This window comes from Ursus maritimus, unplaced genomic scaffold (assembly GCF_017311325.1).
Source record: "Ursus maritimus isolate PB19 unplaced genomic scaffold, ASM1731132v1 scaffold_2, whole genome shotgun sequence".
Classification (NCBI taxonomy): domain Eukaryota; kingdom Metazoa; phylum Chordata; class Mammalia; order Carnivora; family Ursidae; genus Ursus; species Ursus maritimus.
Genome location: NW_024424452.1, coordinates 21,352,248 through 21,368,003, shown reverse-complemented (window position 1 = coordinate 21,368,003; position 15,756 = coordinate 21,352,248). Strand labels below are relative to the sequence as shown.

The window sequence follows — 15,756 nt, the reverse complement described above, 5'->3', positions numbered from 1 at the left end:
TATCAAAAGATGGATATACATATTGTAATACACACAACGAACACCACTCAGCAATAAAAAGGAAACTATTGACACACATGCCATGAATGGACCTCAATTATGCCAAGAGGGAGAAGCCAGAAAGAAGGAAACAAAACGGAATTATTCCATTCATACAAAAGTCTAGGAAGTATCAACTAATCAGAACAGAGAGCAAGGCAGGGCGCCTGCATGGCTCAGTTGGTTAAGCAACTGCTTTCGGCTCAGGTCATGATCCCATGGTCGTGGGGATCAAGCCCCACATTGGGCTCCCTGCTCAGCGGGAAGCCTGTTTCTCCCTCTCCTGCTCCCCCTGCTTGTTCTCTCCCTCTGTGTGTCAAATACATAAAATCTTAAAAAAGAAAAGAAAAAAAAAAGAACAGAGAGTAAGGCAATGGTTGCTTGGGGATGGGGGGACAGGGAGGAAAGGAGCGGAGGGATAACCTAGGGGCATGAGGAAATTCTGAGGGAAGAGGGACAGGTTTACTATCTGGATTGTGATGTTGGCTTCATGGACACACATGTCAAAACACATCAAATAAGCTTGAAATGTGTGCAATTTCTAATGTGTCAAGTACACTCAATTCTACTTGAATTCACTTATTTTCTAAAACCAGTACCTGCAAGGCCTCCTGGTCTGGTGGGGCGTGCCCCGGCCGGCGGTACACACTCAGCATCTCCCGCAGCACCTTCACGTGGCTCCGCACCTCCTCCACGGCACTGACTCTCTTGGACACCTTCTCTGACTTTTCTTGTTCCTTTCGGAAGAGAGGGGATGGAGGTGAGGGAGCAGAAGCCCTGGAGAATGCCTGAGCGAGGGACGGGAAAGACACACTGCGCTGGCGAGCTCAGGGAAGTCGCCGCAACACCGAGTGGGCCTGAGTGTTCACTCAGTGGGCGAAGAAAACGCTCTGAGTCCAGAATTCCTGACAAAGGCAAAGCAGTCCAGGGACCAGGCGATCCACTGCTTCCTACTACCAGCTTTAATCCCTCTGAAAACCAGATTCCCACACTGGACTCTGTCACTGTGACAGAAACTGGGGCCTATGAAATGCTTTGGGGTCCTGCATAAAGTACTTGGGAAATACACAGCATGATTTCTGCTTCCAGTCACCATCCTGCTGCCCTTCAGGGAGCCCGCGGCTGTGCCCCCGTTCTCGGCCTAGAGGCCATCCCTTCCCCCGGCCAACTGTGCACCCACGCCCGCAAGCACATACACATGTCAAATGCTTGTTCTGCAGAGCCCAGGAGAAAAATGCCCACCTCCTTGACCAAGTTCTTGATCAGCCTATTTGCAGCCTGAAGGTCCTCCGGGTGGTTGCTCTTCAGAAGCCTCGTCAGAAGCTGCAGAGTGAACAAGAAGAGCAGGTGAGACTACCTCCCCACTGTGTCAAATGGCCCAGAGCGGTGGTGGCGGCAGCAGCAGTGATAACAGAATACGGGTAACAGCTCCTCACTTTTTATGCCTTCTCTTACCAAGTCCTCACACTGAGGCCATGGAGGTATTAGGACTCTCCCCATATACCACTGGTTTACAATGGGGTAGGAAGGTGGAGGAGACATCCCCCAGCAGACATCTGGCAAAGACTGGAGACGTTTCTGGTTGTCACAACGGGGAGTGCTACCGGCATCTAGTGGGTAGAGGCCGGGATACTATAAACTCCCTACAGTCAATAGGACAGCCCCCAACAAGAAAATTATCTGGCTCAAAATGTCACTAATGCTGAGGCTGTCCTCATAATGCCAGGCACCCTCCGATGTGACACATCTCGGTGATCTAGCACAACGCCGTGCACGTGGGAGTCACTCAGTCTCCACTGATGGCAGTAAAGATGGCTATACTGAAGCCCAGAGTGTCTCGGTAGCTTGCCCCGGGTGACAGGATTCTCTCTTTCTCCAAAGACCATGCCAACCCTCCTCTTCCCACCCTTTGCCACTGTAAGGCACCAGCAGGAGAGGAGCCTGAGAGAAAGGCAGCCCAGAACCTAACGCAGTCCTGCTTGTTCTAACCACTGGGCCACTGCAGCTCTGGGTCCGAGAGAAGGGTGCAGCCGAGGGGTGCAGTTAGAGGCAGAGGGCCCCCAAGCCAGACTCCTATACCACTTGGAGCTTCCCTGGTACTCATTTCTCAGACCCTGTGAGTGACTGAGAACAGCAACATCCAAAAGCACGGCCACCACCAGTGCTCAAGGGCCCTGTCCCCATTCAGAGGCACTCTACAGCTACCTCTAGGTCTTTGTCCCTCTCCTTCCTGATGTCTGAGGAGCAATAATTATGGGAGACAGTGGCAGATGGAATACAGGTAGGATCAAGCTTATTGGAACTAAAAAAAAAAAAAAAATCTGAGCCAATATACAACCAATTCTTTCCACCATCTTCCCTTATTACCACACATATGCTGGATAACGACCGACCACCCATCTTGCCCACTTGGGTTATTCTTTTGCACCTTCTTTCCCTCGGGAACGCTTGTCAGATAAGGTGGAGGGTACAAAGAACATGGCATTTACTATTTGGCCTATCCATGAAGAGAACATCCACACCTTATGCTACCTGACTCCAAGAGCCTGCTCCAGAGAGAACTCACTAACACACCTCTCCACAATCCCCCACACTTTGGTTCAGGGATCAGAGCACATTCCAGGGGATACTTCAGGAGAGTCCCTAAAAGAAGGGGTCTGATGAGATTCCAGGTCAGCCACCAAGGTCAGGGAGGTGCTCCTTACCTTGGACTTTTCTTCATCGGCATCGAAGATAGAGCTCTTGGGCCAGGGAGAAGGTGGAGGCAAAATTTTATCCACTGGTAGTTTAGGGTCTTGCTTGACAATTCCTGAAACACACAATTCGTGAAGTTAAGATACAGTTCTGGGTACCCATTGTCTTCAGTAGGATGCAGCATCAAGTCTAGGAACTCCCAGTTTCTGATGTCCCACTGGGAAAACACTATCAATGACCTTAAAGGGATAGACCCAGGGTATGACCAAGGTTCTGCATCCTCCCTCAGGAGACTCCAAGGAACCAGCACAAAGACAGGGACATCAGAACCAACTGAGATCAGCACCAGACCCTAGGGCTCATGGGCCATGGGCCTTGCGCTATAAAAACACTGATCATTGCATGCAGGTATGTAACCTCCCAGGGCCCAGAAATTACTATAGGATCCACGACCCTCCCAATAACAATGAGTGCATGTGATGGCGGAAATAGTGCATCCTGAATCCAGGTTCCTTCTTCTACAGAGCTCTACAGGCACCCAGCTCCACACAGGACCCAGAGAGGCATGAACTGCATCACTCCAACCCCGACAACATGACACTGGACAACCTACAAAGCTACAACTTTTCCAGAATCCATCAGAGAGTGGAGATCACAGGGCAAGAACCACCTGAAATCTAAGGAGAGGCAGGGCCTCCAAGGAAAGATGGAAGGCAACACCAAGGCGAATAATTCAGATAAACTTGTTTCTAAATTGTTTACAGGCCAGTGTGAGCTAGTGAGGGAACATAGAACCTCCGAGGCCCACATCGCAAGAGGAACAGGCTCTTCACAGGGCCTCACCAGGCACTCACGGAAAGACACGGGAAAGGCCTGACATCCCACTTCCATCCTTCTTTCGCCTTCCAGAACAGACACCTTCAACTGCTGGGAAAGGCCAACAAACCCTGCAGTCCTCCAAGCAGCGAGCAGCGGTGGAAACCGACTGCAGCTTTGGAACAGAAAAGAAAGCCTTGTGCCCCTGACACCCAGAGACACAGTGCCCACCAATAACTGAGGCTTAGAACAGAGAACAACGGCTCCCTGCCCCCACCAGACTAACTGGCACTGGGTAACAACTTGTAACAATCAACTATTTAGGAAAGAATCCGGAATAAGACCCTATCTGAGGTGCAGGGCAAAAAAGGAAGACCTAACGCTGAGAAGGAGCGGACACTGAGAAAACCTCTAGCAAATCAGCTCCCACACTCAATACAAACCAATACCGCAGGAATTTAAAATCTGGTACAGTGAGTGAGGATAACTATAGCGACAGCATTCCCAAACCCAGCTCAACTCCTGCTACAAGAAGGGAAGGTCTGTCCATTTCCAAGGATCAGAAATTATTTGTCTCAGGGGCGCACTGGTGGCTCAGTCAGTTAAGCGTCCGCCTTCAGCTCAAAGTCACGATCCCAGGGTCCTGGGCTCAAACCCCACGCTGGGCTCCCTGCTCAGCGGGGAGTCTGCTTCTCCCTCTCCCCATCCCACTCACTCATGCGCACGCACTCTCTCTCTCAAATAAGTGAATAAAATAAAAAAAAAAAAACACAAAAAACAAAATCTTTAAAAAATCATTTGTCTCAGTCTCTACTGTCCTACACAAGATGTCCAGCTTTCACCGAAAAAAACACAAAGCACACAAAAAAAACAAGAACAGCTGCCGTGAAGACAAAATGCAATGTAAGCCATGGAGTCCGACCTTGTTTCTTCAGCATCTGGTAAGCATCTCGGATCTTGATATCCTCTGGAAACCAGACGGTCCAACTAAAGAGTATTTCGATGACTCTTCCTTTGACTTTTTCTGTGGTCCAGGACCCTAGGTACTGAAAAAAGAAAGGAAAGAATTATAGAGCTGGAAAGGACTTAGCCAGCACACGCTACCACGGAAGAGATGGCCACCGAGGTACCAGGAAGTGAGCTGCCCAAGGCTGGTGGACACAAGAGGCAATAGAAGCCAAATCATCTGGCCCTCAGCCCCAGGGTGCCTTTTGGGCTTCCAGGGGTCAACCTTCACAGCTACTCAATGAAGCCCACCATCTATTGGGCTACGTTAGAGCCACAGGGGACACTCATTTTTTGAATGACACAACGATTACTAAGATATATTTGGTCTCTGTCCCTAGTTCCTGGCACAGTTTCAAAAAACCCTTGGAATTTCCTGAGTTGTAAGAATATCTTTTGTTATTCACCATGAGCCCCCTCGGACCACATGTAAGTTTACATTCACCATTCATGGTGGGCACTTAGTTCCAAGGGAGAGACTGACCACTTCAGAAAAACCCACCATGAGATGACAGGGCTGGAACTTTCAGCCCAATTCCCAGGAGGGGCGGGGACTAGAGATGGAGTTCAATCCTAGCTACCGATTTAATCAAAATGCTACTTAACTTCAGATAAAAACTCTCAAGGAGCTTCAGAGTGCTTCCTGGTTAGAACGTATGGATGTCCTGGGAGGGTGGTGTGGAAGCTCTGTCCCCATTTCCCCCAAGACCCTGGTCTATGGATCTCTTCCATCTACATCCTTTATAACAAAAGGATAAAGCAAATATAGTGCTTTCCTATCTTTTGTGAGTCTTTCTATTGAATTACGAAACCTGGTGGAGGGAGTCAGAGGAATCCCTGAATTTGTAGTTGGTCAGAGAGCAGGAAGTAGCCTGGGGACATCTGAGACCCTGGCTGGCATCTGATGTAGGCACAGTCTAGGTAGGACTGAGCCCTTCACGTGTAGGGTCTGTAATAACTCTGGGTGGTTAGTGGCAGAACTGAAATGAATTAAACTGTAGGACCTACAGTTGATATCAGAGAATTGCTGAGAAGTAGCAAAGAAGGGCTCCATCCATGTTAGGTACCCAAGAACAGTGTTGCTAAGACAGGGGTCAGGAGAAAAGGTGCAGAGGACAGGCAAGAAGGGACATAAAACTTAAAGCCACACCTGGTATCTCTTGCCATTGCCACCAAAAAAACATGTCCTCAGGCTTGAGTTCCTCACCCCTTGGCCATCTTTAAAAGGAGAATGTGAAAATGCTGATAACCAAAGGCAGGGCTCAGTGATGAACACAACCAGCATCCCCGACCTTGGAGAGTGCTGACCACATCGAAAAAGATGTGACCACCAGCTGACCTGTGAGCTGGACTTGGGCGAACTAAGGTGTCTCACCCCCTCCACCGTCCTTGGAATGTGGACACAGCCATGAGACAGTGATATGGTGTGGAGAACACCTACACAGTACCTCTCACTGAACCCCCTTAAGACCTCTATATAAACTCTGAAGATGTGGCAGGGGTGGAGATCTACTTGCTTTGCTGTCACTCAGGACAAGCATCACATCTAAGTTAAATTTCAGATCATACCTGGGAAGCTCCTAAAAAGGTTACGAACCAACAAAGAGGAAAGCTTCACATGCAGGACATCCCTTCTCAGCTCTGTTGTAAAGTAGACACCAGCCGGCAGGCTCTGTTGGGAGCAGGCCTACTTCTGAACCAAGAAGGGGCACAGGGTTTGAAGGCTGGGGGTAGGTACAGTAGACAAGCCCAGGCTGCTCACCTTCGGGGACAACACTTTGATCAGCTCATTCAGGAAGCGAAATTTGGCCACCTCGTTGTGGAACTTCTCCCCACAGTGGTTCACACACATCTCCAGCACCTGCACGGACACGGGAGCCCGTGAGAAAAGGAAAACCATGGGCTTCAGGGCTCATCTCACAGCTGATGAGCATCTGCTGGAACCATGGCTCGTGTTTCCTCAGGACGACAAAGACACTAAAGTTTGAGGAAGGGTGACATTTTCAGATTAAGAAAAAAGGCTACCTGCCTGATCTTGCTGTAACTGCCAGGTTCGTACCAGGAGAAAGTTCAGTGGGGTGTACCCTGACATCACCCACCTTTTAAGGAGACCAAGTGGGCAGGAGACACTGGCTAGAGAATCCTGTCCTCCTCAGAGGCAGAGACCTGATATGTACCACACAAGGACTGTTAAGCCACAGGATACTTGCTGGCACTCAAGGGGCAAGATGGGCCTCCACACATTCGGTCCACGCTATTGTTTAACATTTCAAATTAGTCACAAACATCAAAAAACTCAGAGAATGGACATAAAAATCTGGATTTCTGATTTCTCCTGGAAAAAAGTTCTAGCAAAACCGGGCCCAACCTCATGCCTGGCGTAGCCAGCTGGTCCTGTGCCACAGCTGCTCTCTGCACACCGGCCTTGCGCTCTCGGGGGTTTCCGTCTTCAGCCAGCAGCTCGCTTGTTTACGGGACCAGTCAGCCCCGCTACATGTGGCACCTGAACTCGTCAGCCCTGATCTCAGGAAGATGAAGGGAAAGAAAACCTTTTCCTTCCCCCAAAGCAGACTCAATGCTGCTCTCTTGAAACAGACCTAGGATGGGGCAACCTAAGAACAGAACTCACTATCGAACGATCTCCACCACGTGAAATGGGCCTGGGGTTCAGCGTCTCTAGCTGCACGGCAGGAAAGCTCAAGCGAAGGGGCGAGCCAAACTCACCGTTAAGGCATAAAGAGCTTCTTTCTCTTGTGGAGACTGGATCTTGTGGGCCAGCAGCCAAGGCGCGTGGGTTGGGCTAAGGGAAAACAGAGAGACCCGGGCTGTGGGTGGAGAGGAAGAAACCAACTGGTGTGGCTGAGTACACTCCGTCAAGTCGCCGCTCTTCCAGAAGCACGGGTACCAAAGCAGAGGTGGAGTGACAGGCACATGGCCCACACACCTGCCTTGAAGGAGGCAAGCCCCACCCACCCTTGTCGCAGCCACAGCACCTGACATCCTCCTCCCCGCAGCCAACCCACCCCTAGAACTCCAAGCTGAGCACTCAGGCCCAGAACTGTGTGCATCCAGGTCATGAGCAGCAGACCCTGTCTGTCGGATGACAAATGCTTAGTAAACACTGGAGTAGGAAGTGTGATCAAACTTTTCACTCATTTCAAGATGCTGACTATGCAGCATCATGTAGATTAAACATGTGGATGATGATTCTTTAGTTCCTATCCAGATGCTTTGGAAACAGAAACCAAACAAAAAGACAAAACAAAAACAGAACCAGAAACCCACAAAGTCTCACCCTTTTCCTGCATTTTCTTAAGAAAGATCACATTTAAATTATGGAGAATACACTAATCTCTTTTGCATTGCTACATAACCTAGCTACATTCTATCCCTAACATTTAGGGGTCTCCTCGGCATTAGTTGCTTAGAACACTGCAATTTTTTCCCGTTTGCTATTTCCAGAAAAATAATGTTCTCAGATCATGGAGGAAAAAAAAAAAAAAGAAAGAAAGAAAGAAAGAAAGTGAGGCTTTCTTTCTCTTAGGTAAAAGAGACGCAAGAGACAGAAGCATGCACTTGAGATATCCCGAGTCAAGTGTGTGAAGGTCACCTTACCCATTGGGATCAGTGTTCACCTGGTCACAGAAATTCTGGATAGCGGACCAATCCTGTTCTGACACGCTTGGGTCTGTGGCTTTATCTGTTAAGGAAATAAAAATAAAGAATGAAAAGAAATATACACCCCCCCTCCTTCACAAATAAAGTGGCAGCCAAGGACAGTGCTAGCACAGCTCCAGGGGATCAGACCCAGCAAGCAGACAGCTGAAAGGGACAGGACAGCATCTGGCACATGCTATGGCCTCCGTGAAGATTTACTGACTGAACGAACAAGCAAGCTTTGTCCTGCAGGAGACTCCCCTTCCAGAGCAGCAGTTGGCCCACGTGCGCCTCCTTCATGCCCTGTCGGGACTTCCCCACTTGGCCGCTGCAGTGAGGATGAGAGGGGGACAGCATCCGGGAGGCTACTTCTAACTTTCTTAGCTATGTGATGGTAAGATTAGAACGTACCACAAGGCTCTAGGTGGCTCCACTTGGTCATCTCACCATCTCCTCAAAAACAATACCCTTAAGTCTAACCCTCAGCTTACTGAGATCCTCTCTGACCGTTCTATATATGAAGCTTCTCCATGTATCATGGCTTGTGAGCTCTAACAAAAGGACCTCCTTGCGTTCACTCCTCAAAATGCTGTTCCTTTCCATCAACTTCCACATTCCTGGGGACCCCAGATCCAATCATGCTATGGTCCCCCCATGAAATCTGAGGACACTAAGCATTGAAAGGATGGGAGCACAGCTAGAGATACCAGCAGAAGGGGGATTATCAGAAAGCCTAACATAAGACCATGCTCCACTGAGGGGAGGGGTGATCTTTGACCTTCCTGGTGCTAGATGACAGGAGCTTCCTCTCTTACTGCTGCTGCCTAGAATTCCTGTCCAGCCATCCAAGAAGGGTGTCCATCCTACATGTCCTGCCCCAGACTAAACCAGGCCCTGCTCTCTCACAAAGGAGCTGCTGGGAGGCTTCTGTCCTACGCTTTCCTAAACCCCATCCCCAACTCCTTGCTGTCCAGCTTTTGGGGGCCTACCTACTCTCCTCTAATGAAAGACCTTCCTGAAGGGTCCTGACAGAGAAGCTTGTTCAAGGTCTGCAACAGGCCGATTCTAGGGTCCTGTTTCTGATATTATTCCTTATGCCTGCACATCTACTCCTCTCCTCTCAAAATCCTACCCATTCTTCAAGGCCCATCTGAATTTCCACCTTCTCCCAAAACCTCCTCCCACTGCTCCAGCCCCTGCGATTCTCCTCTCTTCGGATTACTGAAGAGTACAAGGTCAAACGGAGTTTAACCTTTCCTGACTGCAGTCACACTTCTGTCATGTGGAAGTCATGTGTCTCCCCAGCTCAACAGTGAGATTCAAAAAGCCAACTCCATTCTAAGTGAAAAAAGACAAGGGAGAACAAAGGAATCAGACCATCACTGCCCACATTCCCTCACCTGTTCCTCCTCAAAGCTATTTTCTATGCTGATCTCGAAAATCCTATCCATCCTTTGAGCCCCAATTCAAATGCCACTTCTTCATAAAGACTTCCTTGATCTGTCTCCCACCCCCGCAAAACAGAAGCCTCTCTTCCTTCTCAGAAGGCCCACATTCTACCTGCCCCTCTCTCTTATGATGGAGACCGCTAGCTCCAATCCTGACTAGCTACATGTCCTTGGGCTCTCAGCACCTCAGTTCCCTCCACTATAAAGGAAAACAGTACCTTCTTCACAGGACACTCCTAAGGTTTGTAAGATAGTGTCTAAAGTGCCTGATACAGCAGCAAATATTAAAGTAGTCAATAAAGGACAATTAATCTTATTGTCCATTATAATACACAGTCTCTGCCTTTTACTTTAAAAACACGCACATGTGACTTATTGCACCTAAAGGGAATAAAACTCTAGAAGGCAAAAGCCATATATTCCCTGCAGTGCTTAGTACAATGCCTTCCTCAAAGGCACAAAATAATTACTCATGAAATACATTATTTAAAGCAGTGATTCTCAGAGATCCTAAGAAGGTCTGACTCATCTAAAATAATTCTGCCCGATTTCAGCTTCCTGAAGTTTTAGTTCACTACCAGGTCAAGGTTGATGCCTCTGGGTATTCAGAAACTCAATCCATGACTGGACCTAGAGCCAAGATGGGCAGAATCCAGCCTTCTCCTCCTGCACCCCTTTCCCCCGACACCAAATGAAAAGAGTAAGACAGGCACCAGCTTTTCCAAAGAAAGGAAGAAGACACTTTATGAGGTCAGGCCATGTTCCAAACCCTTAACCAAGGCAAAGCAGCAAGAGCTATAAAGTTATTTGTATCATGAGGATTTCCTCAAAGTTTATCCAAGCCCCCATAAAGCAATAATAGTATTATCTGCCCTTTTTTTTTTTTTTTTTTTTGGTAAAGACGTTACTATGTACCAGCCACCAGGCTGAGTGTTTCCCAACCCTCCCTTCCGTCCAGTCCTCAGAAGGGAGATTGCCACTATCCTCTCATCATTTTAGAGGCAAAGAAACCTGCCCAGCCACAAAAGCTAGAAAACAGCAACAAAACTGCAATCCCAGGTCTGCCCCAAGCCAGGGCCCAAACATTTCTCTCAGTTCCTTGACAGAGACAAGGGAACTAGTTTCTTTGCCTTTCTCTCCACCCAGCTCCCAAAGTAGGAAGACCAGTCTGGTTCACCTTCACATCCTCCAGAATGTCACTGGCACAAATATCTATTAAATGAATGAATGATTCACCTTTTGCTATGCAGAGCCTGGCCAGTTGGTTGGACCTATTTCTGACTCCAGGAGAGGGCTAGCCCAGTTCGGAAATAACTGGGTCTCCCACAACATAATGCCAGCCTGCCAGGCTGTTTCAGAGGCCTCCTGTGGCTCCAGGGAAAATAACTCCCAAAGGTCCAGCAGCTGGATCTGATCATGCCGTAGCATGGACCCAGGGTGCAGGACACCCATGTGCCCCAAGGAGTGGTGGGCGGCCAGCAGGGCATGGCCAGGGAAAGACTCAAAGAAGCCCTTCTCCACTACTAGGGGCTGCCCCAGGCATTAAGGTGCTTTCTTTAGCTGGCACTTGAGCAAGACAAATAACACCCCGGTCATGTATCTGCTTTATAAAAGCAGCGTTCCTATGCATTTCAAGCCTGCTACAGGGTGAGAGGTATTAAGAAAACAGCTGAGACCTCCAGCAGCAAGTGACATGGCTTATCTAAGAGTGACTAAATCCAAAGCCAAATCATCTCACACCAGCTGCCAAAGAACCACGAGAGTCCTGACTCTGGCACCAGGAGCAGCCTACGCTGGTCAGAGGGAACCCTGAGCCTGTGGGGAAACAGTCATCGCAAGGAACATTTAGAATTCAATCCTTCGGGAAGTACCCACTGACCCCTACAGTCCAGCAGTCCTTCAATTAAGTCCACGATGGAAGCCCAAGACCCACCATAGGAATGTCCTATGCTAGGCTCCAAGATGAATGAGCTCAGCCCTCAAGAAGCCGGGAGCGTATAAATAGATTGCAATTTGACCACCCCCGATCCCCGACAGAGGCACAAAAGTGGGGCTGGAAGGAAGACAGGACATATCACCTGGGAGTAGGTCCAGGTGGAAGGAAGACAGGGCTTTGCCGAGCACCCCAGTGTAAGCATGTAAGATGGCCCAGAGCCCCTGGCAGCACTACCATGGCTACAGTCCCAGGGACCAAGGGGACCCAGCACTGCTTTTAACAGCACAGGACTGGCAACGACCTCAAAGGCTCACCAACAGGGAACTGGTTACATCAATTATAGTATACCCATACAGTGGACATAGGTTCTCAGTAACAAGAACGAGGCAGCTCTCTACTCAGTCCTGAGAAACCACAATTGAGTTTGGGGGTGAGGGGTTGCAGAGTGCACAGGAGCTGCTATTTGCATTTTTTAAAGCATGAACTTCTGGTAATAACTTCCTTCCCCCCAAAATATTATTAAATTCTAGGTAGTTAACATATAGCATAATATTGGTTTCAGGAGAGTTCAGTGATTCATCACTTCGGTTCCTTCAGCTACACTCCTGTTCTTGCCACACCATCAACCCCTCTACCTCCTTGGCCTTCCATTGTACCAACTCCACTGTGCCCCACATCCCAGCAAATCCAGTTTAAACTGTAGTTCGCCTCCTCTGATCCTACTAGGGATGGAGAATCACACAACCACAAAGACTACAAGAAACAATTCTGATGTCCAGTCAACACTCCGAAGTTCAAACTCAGAGGATCACAAGTGTGAAGGGGAAAGTGATCCTGCCGTTTTCCCCAAGGGGACATTTGGCAATATCTGGACACGCTTTTAGTTTTATGTGGGCATTTTGGTGTGTGCTATTGGCATCTAGTGGGTTGAAGCCAGGGATTCTACTAAACATCCTGTAATGCACAAGACAGACCCCCTCACAACACAGAATTATCAGACCAATATGTCAACAGCGCCAAGGTTGAGAGTTCTTACTCTCAAGCTTCCAGGTGGGCTCCCTTTTGTCTCTCCTACCAGCCGTTCCCAAACTTCCCCACTTCCTTCCTCAAGCCCCCAGTTCCACCTCAGCCCCTGACACTCAGGAGGGAATGGTGGCAGTCACATGGACCCTCATTTGCATGTGTAATCATCTTTATCTCCTTCCCCAAACATTCGGAGAAACAAAAGGTGCCCTTCCTCTCTGCGAAGCCAAGTCACCCCTTTCTGCTCTGGCTCTGACCTTCAGCCTCTTCAAGCCCCTTGCCAATGGCTCCAGCATTGGGCTTGAAATTTAAGGATAGTTCCCCAAAGGAACAGCAACAGAAAGAGGGGCTTACAGGTGCCCCTCTCCTGATGAGATCTCCTTTACACCTAAATTCCCTCTAGCTACCCTCCCTCCTTCCTTTCACAAACACACACATACACACACAAAAACACTGGTGACCACGGGCTACATGCTCCCTACACCAAACTTTGTTTCAGAGTAATTGTTGCCAACTCTTCAAAACTCAAGAGATTTCACATAAAAATATAGGTTCTCGCTTTACCTGAAAAACAAAGATCTAGCACCTTTGGGACCACAACCACCTAAAACAGTGGGGGCTGAAGAACCCCCCTCCTTGGGCAGTCAGGTTCCCTGTTATCTCCTGCACCCGGTCAGCTGACAGCTGTCCTCTCACCCAGTCCACCTGACTCTTCTTGGCAACTCCAGTCTAGGCCTGTTCTCCACCATCTAATCAACCGCCTTCCGTCCCCACCACTTCACTCAAAGATACCTCATCAGTAACCTTTTAGTTGCCAAATTCAAAGTTCCCCCTTCTCCTGCCTCACCCTACTCCATCTTTCTGCAGCAAAGCTGCCCACCAACTACGCTCCTCCTTTGAGATGGGTGGCTCCCACCCTCCCAGCTTTCTCCTGCCCGTGTCAGCTCTGCCTTCCGTGTCAGGGGGCTTTTCCCACCTGCTTCCTAAATGCTGAGGTTCTCCATGCTCTATCTGCAAACCTCCACTCTTCTTAATATCCACCGCCTGCCTGGACAAGCTCTCTGCCAGCGAACTGAAGATTCCCACACTGACCTCCAGCTCCCACCCTTTCTGCAGCTGACCACCTGCCTAGAGAGGGTCTTTTTGGCTGTGCCATTTGTACCTCAAACTCCACAACTCAACCATCTCTTCCTTCGTAAACTAAGTCCTCCTCACAGGTGAGGCATTTCTAACCAACCAGTTACCCGAGTCCGAAACCTGGGATCCATCCTAGGTTCCTCCTAGTCTCCATTCGAATGCATCAAGGCTGCTGATTGTGCCTGCTAATTATTTTTTACTGTCAGCCCCTAAGCACTACCAAAACAGTTTTTTATTTACTCTCCCTGCCTGGCCTCCCCTCCCTAACCAATTTGGCTCCATATGGCTGCAGGTGAGGCTTTTAATAGGTGTACTTGATCAGATGCTCCCGCTGAAAACTCCACCCCCACCCCTCCACAGGATAAAATATAAATTCTTTTCTGCAGCATCCAAGCCCCTCAAAGATCTGCAGCATCCAAGCCCCAATTAGCCCTGCAGCCTCTTTTCCAGCCTCTTTGTTCTCTACGCTTTACACTCCAGCAGTACCCACTACTGGTTCCCAGAACGCTCCCAGTTTTTTGCACATGGTTTCCTGTGCCTAAGATGTTGTCACCTCCACTGTCCACTCAAATGCTATGTCTGCTGTGACAAGCCCCAGGTAAACCGATCAACTCCTATCACATGTTAAGGAAACATGGCCCTCACCCCCAATTTGCCTTAATTATAGCAAGGTGCCCTTGGACCCACTAAACAAGGTCTTTGTGATCAAGGACCCTGTGTTATGCATCTCGGGATATCCAACACCTAGCAGAGCCCAATACAAGGCGCATAGTCTGTACCCTCCTTGAATTTCAATTCCTCATCAGTTACCCCTACCCGCTAGGACTGTCGTGAAGCTTACCTTACACCTAAGTACGGCCAGAGTAAACATACACAAAAGGTATAAAAGGCTTGTTTTGACATTAACAACAGCAGCCTGACAGAGATCTGTGCCAGCTCCAGAGAGACCGCAAGAGGCTGCCTGGCTTGCACGAGCCTCCTTCAGTGTAAATGTCCTTTTCTCCAAAACGGGGTTAATAATAGAAGCTGCCTCTTGGGGTCGTAATGAGGATTAACAATGGCTGAAATGCTCCTAGCACAGTGCTTGACACAAAACAAAAGCTCCACAAACGCGAGCCATTACGTGAATCAAATTTGTGTGCTACGACGACAGTGGAGGTGGGCAGTGCCGGGGCGCAGAGCACCGAGGCTCGGGTCCGCCGCCCGGCAAACTCCTGGGGCTCCTCGGTGGAGCCCAGGGGGATCCCCGCACCCACGCCCGGCCCAGCCCCCACCCCGCGGCCACCTGCCCGCCGCCGCCGCGTCAGAAGAAAGGCCTGGGGAGGCGGGAAGCCAGGCCTCACGTGTGGGGCTGGGCCCCCGCCGAGGGGCGCCCCGCTACTCACTGAGCCACAGCTCCAGCGCCGCTGCCGGCCCCGGGGGCCCCTCGGCTGACTCAGCCCCCGCTGCGGCCCCGGCCCCCGCTGCCACTGTCGCCGCCGCCATGACCCCGGCCCCCGCTGCTCAAGCTGCAGCCGCCCCTGCCCTCTAGCCGCCGCCGTCCGGCGCGCTCCGGGACTGCCGACGCGGCAGGCGATGGTTGGCACGTGACGGGGCGGAGTCTGGTGCGGCTCCGCCCAGCAGCCAGGCCCCGCCTCCGTGCGGGCCCTGAGGCATAGGGGCTCTGCCTCGCAGAGTCGCCTCGCCTCCGCGGAGCCTGGCTTTGCCCAGTCTACTTCTAGACCAGCAACTGGGTCAAAGCCCATCAAGCCAACTTCCCGAGGCCTGCGTGTTCTTGTCCTTCTGGAGTAGGCTCAGGATGCCCAGTTAAATTTGAATTTCAGATAAACTAGGAATGGTTTTGGGGGTGGGTATTTTTATCCAGGAGGGTCTTCCCCCCTTCTCTGAAGTGACACACCCGCTTTCCATGATTACTGCCTTATTTTCTCCGTTACACATTACACCATCGATCTACTAAATATTGCTTATTGTGTTAAAGGAAAATTTTTCCCCCAAAAAAGT

At 49.8% G+C, this 15,756-nt stretch overlaps 1 protein-coding gene across 2 annotated transcripts in view; it reads right to left on the bottom strand.

Moving 5' to 3' along the window:
* GGA2 (golgi associated, gamma adaptin ear containing, ARF binding protein 2) overlaps positions 1–15,290 on the bottom strand; it is a 30,481-nt gene extending 15,191 nt beyond the window's left edge. For both annotated transcript variants that reach the window (XM_040635218.1, XM_040635219.1), the window contains exons 1-8: positions 15,141–15,290; positions 8,170–8,254; positions 7,279–7,354; positions 6,317–6,415; positions 4,472–4,595; positions 2,745–2,848; positions 1,282–1,362; positions 639–776 (exon numbers count right to left, since the gene is read on the bottom strand). In XM_040635218.1, coding sequence (XP_040491152.1) covers positions 639–776; positions 1,282–1,362; positions 2,745–2,848; positions 4,472–4,595; positions 6,317–6,415; positions 7,279–7,354; positions 8,170–8,254; positions 15,141–15,240 — 807 coding nt within the window. In that variant the 5' untranslated portion in view covers positions 15,241–15,290. The remainder of the gene's footprint in view (positions 1–638; positions 777–1,281; positions 1,363–2,744; positions 2,849–4,471; positions 4,596–6,316; positions 6,416–7,278; positions 7,355–8,169; positions 8,255–15,140) is intronic.
* Between the last annotated feature and the right edge of the window lie 466 nt (positions 15,291–15,756).